The sequence below is a fragment of the Symsagittifera roscoffensis genome, chromosome 3, assembly GCF_963678635.1.
Source record: "Symsagittifera roscoffensis chromosome 3, txSymRosc1.1, whole genome shotgun sequence".
Taxonomy (NCBI): domain Eukaryota; kingdom Metazoa; phylum Xenacoelomorpha; order Acoela; family Convolutidae; genus Symsagittifera; species Symsagittifera roscoffensis.
The window spans coordinates 70,197,780-70,207,568 of NC_087064.1; the positions used below are offsets into that span (position 1 = coordinate 70,197,780).

At 37.8% G+C, this 9,789-nt stretch overlaps 1 protein-coding gene across 1 annotated transcript; it reads left to right on the top strand.

Annotated features, from left to right (window-relative positions):
- Positions 1 to 2,941: 2,941 nt before the first annotated feature.
- On the top strand, positions 2,942 to 9,789 carry LOC134841410 (guanine nucleotide-binding protein subunit beta-like). The gene is made up of 8 exons (XM_063857381.1): positions 2,942 to 3,028; positions 3,433 to 3,752; positions 4,255 to 4,318; positions 4,776 to 4,974; positions 5,560 to 5,629; positions 5,856 to 6,066; positions 7,825 to 8,047; positions 9,478 to 9,789. Exons 1-8 carry the CDS (start codon positions 2,969 to 2,971, stop codon positions 9,591 to 9,593), a joined length of 1,263 nt encoding a protein of 420 aa, XP_063713451.1. The 5' UTR covers positions 2,942 to 2,968; the 3' UTR covers positions 9,594 to 9,789.

Consider the following 9,789-nt stretch of genomic DNA (forward strand, 5'->3'; position numbering starts at 1 on the left):
CACTTTTTTGATTTTTTTGCCTATTTTTTCGGAAATTATCGATTTCCTCAAAAACTACCCATCCAGATTTGGAATTAAGGGTTTAATCGATAGACCAGGTTGAAGGAAACTCCCCCGCACAAGCTGCTGGTCCTTAACTTGCTTAGGGGAAGAGCTATAGACTTAGGAAAAGTCACTTTTTTGGCCTTTTTTCAAATCTTTCCGATTTCCTCAAAAACTACCCGTCCAGATTTGGGATTAAGGGTTTAATCGATAGACCAGGTTGTAGGAACCCCCCCTACACAAACGGCTCGTCCCTAATTTGTCTAGGGGAAGAGCTATACACTTAGGAATAGTCAATTTTTCGGTTTTTAGGCCATTTTTTCAAACTTTTTCGATTTCTTCAAAAGCTACCCATCCAGGTTTGGGATTAAGGGTTTAATCGATAGACCAGGTTGTAGGAAACTCCCCTGCCCAAGCGGCTGGTCCTTAATTTGTCTCGGGGAAGAGCTGTACACTAAGGAAAAGTTTTTTCAAAAGTTTTTTGGCATTGGAACAAAGATTCAATATACTTATTGTGTGTATTTTTTAGACAATGGAATCCGCTATGCTTACGTTTTCATCAAAAATTTGTATAACGTTTTTTCTGAAATAACCAAACTGGTCTCTCCAGCTTCCAGCTGGGCCCCTATTGTCTAGGGAAACACCTATGGACTTGAAAAGTTCCCTCATGAAAACTTTTTACCAAAGCGTTACCAATGAATGCATAAGCTTCTCTTTCACTTTTTTTGCGTAGGAAGGGCGCTATCGACTTGAGAAACCTGAAATTTTAAAACAATTTTAAAATAATCAATATTAAAATAATCAAACAGGTCTCTCCAGCTTTCAGCTGGGCCCCTAGTGTAGTATCGTATTTGTAGTCATTCCAAAAGAAAAATCAAAATTTTTGATGTACGTTTTCAGATTAAATTATATGAGAGAATAAGTGAATAAATGAACTTCCTATCTAATTCTACTGCATTTTGAGGTTATTTTTAATTATAATGAACCCTTTCTTGTAGATTGACAAATATCAATGAATCAATGAACGTAGTGATGACGCTCGTATAGCATGATTGATTTTTCTTCAATTGTGTAAGTTGAATCGAAATGTGTGAAAACTGTTCTGGTATTTCCAAAAGCTTTAAGATGATAAATAGTAATGACCGTAGTGAAGACTCTTATATAGGTCTTGGTGATTTTTTTTTGTTCAGGAAAAAGTCAAATTTGTTTACGCTCAGTTAAGTTTTTTCGCGGTTTGTTTTCTGATTTCTGTTTAAGTTCAGTAAATTTCCAGTGTCAAAAGGAAGGCAAACTCCACTATCGAACAGCAAAATGTAAAGGTCACGAAAAATGTGATCGACTTCTAAGTTCGAAAATAGAAATTATTTATAGGATTTCCCAGCAAAATGAAAGTTTTTCGTATTGATCCAGTTGGCTCAAATTGGGTTTCATTTTAACAAAAAAGTGTCCATCATAAACTATTCTTCAAATTCAAAGAGCTTTAAGGCCGTCTATTTTCTTCGAAATTGAAAAATAAGTTTTTTTTTGTTTCCTTGCGTTCATTACTTTTTGCCAACTGTCAGTTGGCTATGTCTTATGTTTTCCAATTGATTGTGTGCAAAGTTAGTGAAAAGGCCTTCAGTTTGTTATATTCCAAATTATCATTTGCGAAATTGTTTCTAACTGTAACTGGTGCCACTACGCTGCATCGCATTGGCAATTTGTAGCTGCTTCATTTGTGACTAGTGTTTGCCGATTGATGGGCGTTTTCGTGGCCGAGAGGGTAGGGCATGAGACTCGAAATCGCAAGGTCTTAGGTTTTAATCCGGAACCTAGCATAGTTTTAATAATTCGATGCTTCTTTCTATTTTTATTTCACTTTATAGAAGCTGCTTTTTTGTCGCGTTCTTCCGAGTGTTTGCGAAGCGCAGCTTCGCCTCTGTGTTCGATTTATGTTTTTGATGTGTTCCTACAGTCCCCATTAGCAAGAGTAGTACAACCGTGTTTGTGGTTTCGTTTTGTCGTTAGGTCTTTTGGTTTTCTTTTCATTAAAGTTTTTTTATAATTTGTTCACACTTAATTGTATTTTTTTCATTCAATCTTATGATTTTTTTTTCAATTCTCTTCAAAAGCATTTGCTAAAAGGATGAAAGTTAGGCTCTTCAACATCGGGAAATCAATTTTTGCGAAGAAAAGTGAATGACTTCAAGTTTACAAAATAAATTTCTCAGAGAATTTAAAAAAGTTTTGCCAGTTAATTAAGTTTTCTCAAATTGGATTAATTTTGTCAAAATAGTCTCAAGCATAAAAATTCATCAAGTTTAAAGTGAAACCGCTTTTTGTTTTCTTTTTGAAAGTGCTTCAAAAACAATCATCTGTTTTTTTTTTCGTTTTTTGTTGAGTTTTTTTGACATTTTTCCAACTGTCTGCTGTTGACTATGTTTTACTTGCATCATATCTAGTGATTAATTTTTTATTTCCACCGATATTTGAAAAAAAAATGAAAGACTCGAAATAGCTTTGATAAGAGGTTTTTAGTTATAAATTTTAGAGTTATGGGTATCACAGCTTCTTTCCCTTTCCCAAATCCCTTTGTTGATCCGATACTAGCTATCTTAACTGCAAAGAAAATTTCTGGGAAGTTCAAGCGAACAAAAAAATTTTCGGTTTATTGATAAATGAAATGTCAATAATTCAAATGAAATTTCCACTTGTTTTGATAGAAGACGGAAAGCGATTGGAACATTCGGGGTTACCTAAACAGTAACCGGTGTTGCTTAAACCTGTTGTGTTGTTTAAACATTTCAGATGTTTTTAAACCGTCGGATCAAAATCTGTCTAGGAACGAGAATGTTCAAATTTTCGTCCTCTGCTTTATTAGTTCTAGTCCTTCTGCTTGCTATTTTGAATTTTAAACCTGATTCGATTGGTTTCAGAGTTGGTTCGAATGCGCTCACTGAAACTGGCTCTACAGGACGAAGCGAGAACGCTTCTGAAGAAGTTCAAAGTGAGTTGGATTTTTAAAACTGTAACAATTGAGAATCTTGCCAATGTAAAATAAAGTGGGAAAATATCCGATGCGAAATAAACTGGAAAATATTCGGTTCTTTATTTCTCGTAATGTTATTATTTTTAAGTATATCCATACTTTGTCTTTTTACGGTTTGATATTCCTTACTTGTGAATATCTCGAAATATTTTCTAAATTTAATGAGTTCTGATGAATTCATTGCTGAACTGCAACTTCAAAAGCTCAGAATGAATTATATGTTCTCGTTGTTTTTTTTAGAATAATATATTTATGTCTTTCTTCCTATTTAACAAACAAAACTCATTCAAACAAAAAAAAAACAGATATTCATGATATTCAAAAAAGTTAAATGTGGATGTTTGAGAGTTTTTTACTCATAGGACGAGAAGGAACAAAATGGTGTGCAGAAGTTGAGTCAGCAAAACTACTCTCAAAATGTGAACACAAACGGGGTCTCGTGGGAGGGGGGCAAAGCGGGTGCCAGTGGGAGAGGCGCCGCCAGTGGATCCACCCTGTCCCCCCACTCAGTGCTGCAAGGGGGAGGGACGACAGGAGGAAGTGGGCCATCGAACAGACACTACTCAGTGGTGGCTCTGAACTCCTCCTGCAGACTGAAACCGAGGTCGAGGATCAAACATGCGGCTACTTTGAAAGGACACATTGCAAAGGTCTACAGTATGCACTGGGCATCTGACTGCAGGTAACGCATACAACAAGTGTGAATAAATCAGACGAAAGTTACATTTGAATGTAGCTTGCATGGCCTTTATAAATTACATAATTGTTGCATATTTATTATGTAACCGTCACGTATTTTAAGTTGGCTTATATGATAGCCGGCTTATACTTCGACTTATGTTTCACTTATATATCATTTTTGCGATAATCACTAGAAATTTACTTGGAGCATAGGAAATGAAATTCAGGAATAAGTCAACTGTTGAAGACGAAACAAACTACCAGGCACTGGTTTGAGAAACGATACGATATAAAATGCTTATTGGATGAACAAGCTGTTTATTTTTTTAAAGAATTTTTGCGAATTGTTGCTGTGTCCAAAATCTTGCTGCTTACGAGTTGAAATTTACCAATTCAAAACCCTCTAATTGTGGCCTGGAGTCAGCTTGACCCCGAAAGATTTGACGTTAGAATTTAAAAAGACAAGACATGTATCTATTGGAATGTTGGGCGGTGTTTTTCAGGAGGCTGGTGAGTGCGGCTCAAGATGGCAGACTAATTGTGTGGGATGGGCACACCTCCAACAAAGTAAGAATCTTTGTTCTTTGATTTTGTTAACTATTCCGCCCCCCCCCCCTATGGCACCTTTAGAGAATTCGCCCCCTATAAAGAAAGAATTGTACAGTTAAGCAATACGAATTTTAAACCTTGTAACGAATTGTCTCCCCCTTCCCCCTCGTATTGCAATAGAAGGGGAAGGGGGTAGTTAATAAGATCCTTTTTCGCATTTGAATGTCCTTTAGGGGGGGGGGGGGGGGATTTGACCCCCCTGCTGACCTAAAACGTCCCCTTTACACTATTTTGAGAGATCCATTTTTGGCTGACAGACCCTAAATCTTTTATCTAAAAGCGCCTTTGGCGCAAAAAAATGTGGCAGTCAAACGCGTGCCCCCGTGTTTAAATAAACGGACATTGATGCGGTGATAGTTACAGCGGCCAAAGACAATGTAGTCGTAATGATTGTGACTGTGATGTGTGTTTGCAGGAACACGCGATAGCACTGCGGTGTGACTGGGTGATGACATGCACGTACTCCCAGTCGAATCGGATGGTGGCGAGTGGGGGTCTGGACAACACAGTGTCCATCTACAACTTGGAGACCAGATTCTCCGACCTCACAGACAAGGATCAAGCTAAGACTCCTCACAAGTCTCTCTCAGTATACTCCCCCTGCGGTCACTCAGGTCAGTGTATACTCGTGTAAAACTCTAGTTCACGCTGTCCGATTGTTACAGAAATTATTACCTAAATATTAGAGCGTGGAGCATACAACTCTTTGAGCTATCTTCTACGATGACATTATTTGAAATAGTCCATAAAAATGATTGTTTTCCCATAATATTTCTATTGGACGTGTAGCTGATGCTTCAAAAATTACCATCAGAAAAAGTTATCTATAAAAATTCACATCTTTGCCGACTTTGGTAGACTAATCGGCTCCCACTCCCCCACCCCCACATTTGAATTCCAGTTTTGTAAAACTAATTGTACGTGGTAATAATGTAATGAAATTTTGCGCGGTGAACAAACTAGCTACTGTGAACACATTTGTTCGTACCTTACTTCGTAACATCACGCATTCAGCCATAATAATACAATACGTAAGACCATTTTTAAAAAATGGATTATTTGAAATGTTGGGAGGGGGAGAGAAAAAGAGCCTCTTATCTCCTCTGCATCCACTAATCACGTAATTAAAACAATCGACGAAGTAATTGGGCTTCTCATGTCTGAGGATGATTCTATTGTATAATATTGTCTGTTTTCAGCATTCATATCGCGAGCCAGATTCGTGAACAGTGACTACGAACTATTGTCATCTTCTGGAGACGGGAAGTGGTGAGTCAGAGGCACTAACTCATGTTTTACCGCATCTAAGCAGCTTCCATTGGTTGCACGTATTTTGAACATTAAATTCAAACAGGCTCAATGTAAGCTTAACTAAAAGTTATTTTCCTACGAGCTAGTTGCCTGCTTATATTCTTGTTTGAGTTCTGAAATGAACCACGGGCTCCCGTTCTGAGCTAAATTGTTTTCAACTAGTACATATGTTTGATGTGTTTAGTATCCTGTGGGACCTGATAGACCAGACGCCGAAGACGGAGTTTGTGGGCCACAAGAGCGACGTGTCCTCGTTCGCCTTCTCGCCCGACTTCCGTCTCTTTGTCACTGGGGGAGGTGACTGTGTGCCCCGGTTGTGGGACCTCAGACTAGGACAGACTGTCCGCATGTTCACAGACCTCGAGAGTCCCAAACAGGATATCAACGATGTAGCCGTAAGTGTCAGCTCAAATTACCCTATATTGCAGTCAGGTCTGATCGCTGATGAAAAAGTCGCTAAATCGGTATTCGATACTTGTTCTCTTGCCGCGATGCTGCTGAATGTACTTGTTAATTGATAACGCTAATTTTTACGCTTGCAGATTAACAACTAGTCTACTAGAATCAGCGAATCGTTTAGTAGTTTGGTATATAGTCAATTTACATTCAGTGACTTTTCTGCGCAATGGGCACAGTGGTATCACGCTAACGATTGGCAAACCAAAGGGACATAGTTTTGAGTCCAGCCAGGAGCTATTTTTTGGCAACTGGTTTCCACAAATAAATTTTTGGCCTATTTTGCTTATGCTTGCTAAATGTCCATGAACTTATTGAAGATACTTATTTAGGTGTTGATGATTTTTTTACACTTGAGAGCTTGTTTACCACTTGTCTTTGATTTTTCACCGTTTACCCTTGCAATAAGCAAAGATATTGCAATCGGGTACTGGGCTTTTTTCTCGTTGTGGTACGGCACTTACTGCAAGTGCAGTAGTAATTGTTGTTCTCTTTGCTCACTGACCTTGGGACCTATATTGTTATGTATAATTATGCAGTTATATTGTTATTAACATATTATCAAGGTCATTGGATGTAGACCATCGTTTGGCTTCGTATTATTTATCTTTAGCTCAGCGTACAAACGATACGGTGTTTTGAGCTGGTTCATGGAACCAAAGAAGAGAAAATTAAAAGTCAAAGATTAAATTAATTCTCTGAACAGTTTTGTTTTCAATCTGAGTTATTCAATACCTTACCTTATCACACCCGTAAATAATTTTGTTCACAGCATGAATGAATTTGTGGTCATCACATCTCTACTTTCATCAATGAACATCGAAATTTTTAAAAAATCTTCGTTATAAAGTTACCAACTCCGATTTCAGTAAATCCGTTTTTTTTTTCGTTTGTTTCATCCTTTTTTTTTTCATTATTCGGCTTTAGGGGTTATCGACTTTTTGAGTCGTTTGAGGAGCAAAAAAATATCTTAGTTTGAGAGGGGGGCTTCGAAACTTTTTGAACTTAAGTTTTTTTAAACTTTATTTTGTCGCAACTTGTGCCTGCTGAAGAATTGTCATCTTTGTAACCGCTTTATACGTTTTATTTGGATGCCTAGCTGAAATTCAATCATCTTGATTTTTGGCATATATCATGGCAAGAATTTTTAGCAATATTATTTCGATGCCTAGCTGAAATTCAATCATCTTGATTTTTGGCATATATCATGGCAAGAATTTTTAGCAATATTTAGCAAATTTCGGCATGATCAAGACAAATGCAGGAAAATTTTGATTAGATCAATCTTTTGGTATTTTTTTTCTACGGCTGACACCTCTTTTTTTCTCGGATAGTTTGTCATGCTATAGTCGGTTTTATCACAACTAGTGCGATACTTCTCTTTGCCTATCTGTAGTAATTTTCTAAGGGGGCAGGTAATTCAGTTCCAAGATTTCGGGACTTTTTTTGCAATTTTTCATAATTTTTTTGATTTGTCGGTTCATTTGGAAGTAGTGAGAGTCATTCATACTTCTATCGCCTGTGGTGCGAAGCTCTGCTTCGGCTCTGTATGAAATCTGTGATATCTTAAATAACTGGGATTTTGCAAATTTTTGGGGGTACTTTTATGGGAAAGGGTCTTTGTTCTTAGCTGTCGTGAATTTCTTGTGAAAAAAGAGAAGTTGTCATAATTTTGTGTTGTTTGTGATGTGCTGCAGTACTTTCCGAATGGGTACGCGTTCGCCACTGCCAGCGAGGACTCCTCTGTCTCCCTCTTCGACATCCGTAGCAACGCCCAGATCAGCAAGAGCGACGAGACAGGGGCAGGCAATTCCGCGTGCAGTCTCGCGTTCTCCAAAAGTGGCCGATTGGTCTTTGTCGGCTACTCATCCAGCCCATACCTCGCAGCAATCGACATCATTAATCATTCCACACATATAAGTGAGTACATGGATGGGATCTTGTTAACAGTCCCCCTATGGTACCTTATAAGGAATGGGCCACCTATTAAGGAAGAATCGAACAGTGAAGTATATACAAATTTTGCACCTTGTAACGAGTTTACCCCCTTTTGCAATATAAGGAGGGGGGTAATTAACAAAGAGCCGTAGTTTTTCACAATTTTTTTTTGAGAAAAGCATTGCAGGAAAGTCTAGACAAGCAGTAATTACGGAATTATATTCTTTGTTCGTTCAAAATAGAGCTAGATTTTTAGTTCAGTTGGAGAAATAATGGTTGTCGTTAAAATGGGTGGTAGTCAGTAAATCGGTGTGTACGCGAACCGACAACAGGCGGACCAGATCAGTAAACCGAAAGTGAACAATTATTGCATCATTCAATTACCTAATCACATGAAGTCTCAGATTTGTACAGGGAGTCATATTTTTTTTGCAATACAACAAAATTTGAAATACCTTAACTGTTTTCATGAACCGTGCAACATTTAATCTTCATTTTAGCTTATGAAAGATCAATTCTTTAAATCTTTGAAAAAGCAATTTGAATAAAAATTACGTAATTCGATTTATTGATCTGGTAAAGTTCCGGATACGTCAGCTTAATGAACGCATCCCAAAAAATAGATTTAGATTGTTAGCACTGTCTGAGAAGTGAAATTATTTCGTCTTCGAATATGGAGGTAGTTTCTACTCAGAGAAATACTGCTTCTTTTCTTTGCTAAAAATAGTGATAGTTTTTTTAATAGTCTATTCCGTGAAAAAGAAATATTTTCTCAAAGTGAAATAGTCTTAGAACTCGGTCAATAAACATGTATTAGGCCGATCAGAGTTATATATAGGGGCAGATTTTTGTAGATTTTACCGGAAACTTTCTTAATTTCTTTGGTTAAATTTCCCAAAGAGCCTTGTTTGGTTAAATTTCCCTAAGATAACAAAACGAAAATTACCATATCCATTCAACTTAAACGTATAAATTGTGCCAGCATAAAGAAAAAATGTCGGTTTTTTTGGTTATACGGCCAAAAAAGTATTCTTTTTGCCATCTTGAAAGTTTGGTCATGGTGATAGAATCTGATTGTTTGAAATTAATATCAGCGAAAAGAATTCTCATCACGGCGAACCGCTGTTGTGCCTCGGCTTAAGAACTACATGCAATTTGTTTGGTTATTTTTCTGGGCTGGGTGAAGTTGTCTAACCCTCAAGCAACGAGCACGGATTATGGTGGGCCTCGAACATCCGACCTTTCAATTGAGAGGCGGAGACGTAACCACTTCACCGCCGCTCCCCTTAATCAATTAAGAATTTGATAATTTGGGCTTTATAACAGAAAAGACCCAAAATGTCTGCTGAATTTCCTAAAATATTAAAGAGGTAAAGTTTCTAAATAGTTGCAAATGTCGTTGTGTTTTGTAGACTTCAGTCCGGCTTCTCGGGTCCACACCTCTCGAGTGAGCAGTCTAGGAGTGACAGACGACGGCTATGCACTCTGCACGGCATCCTGGGATGGCACACTCCGCATATGGGCATAGACCACCCAGGTCAAAGGTCACGTTGGGTCAGGTCAAAGGTGACGATAGGTCTAAGTTCAAGTCTGAACACTTAAATTCTGATGTAGTCATTGAACAGGACCTCGCTCAAAGGTACTTATTATGCTGTGACGCTACTTTTGGCGCTATTTGAAAGGCAATCATACTTGGCTCGACAAACGACAGAAAGTTCAGTATT

Coding starts and splice junctions, on each gene's coding strand:
- LOC134841410 (XM_063857381.1), top strand. CDS start 2,969: ATGCGCTCACTGAAACTGGCTCTACAGGACGAAGCGAGAACGCTTCTG. Junction 4,975..5,559: donor CTCCCCCTGCGGTCACTCAG/GTCAGTGTATAC, acceptor GTCTGTTTTCAG/CATTCATATCGCGAGCCAGA. Junction 8,048..9,477: donor TAATCATTCCACACATATAA/GTGAGTACATGG, acceptor TGTGTTTTGTAG/ACTTCAGTCCGGCTTCTCGG.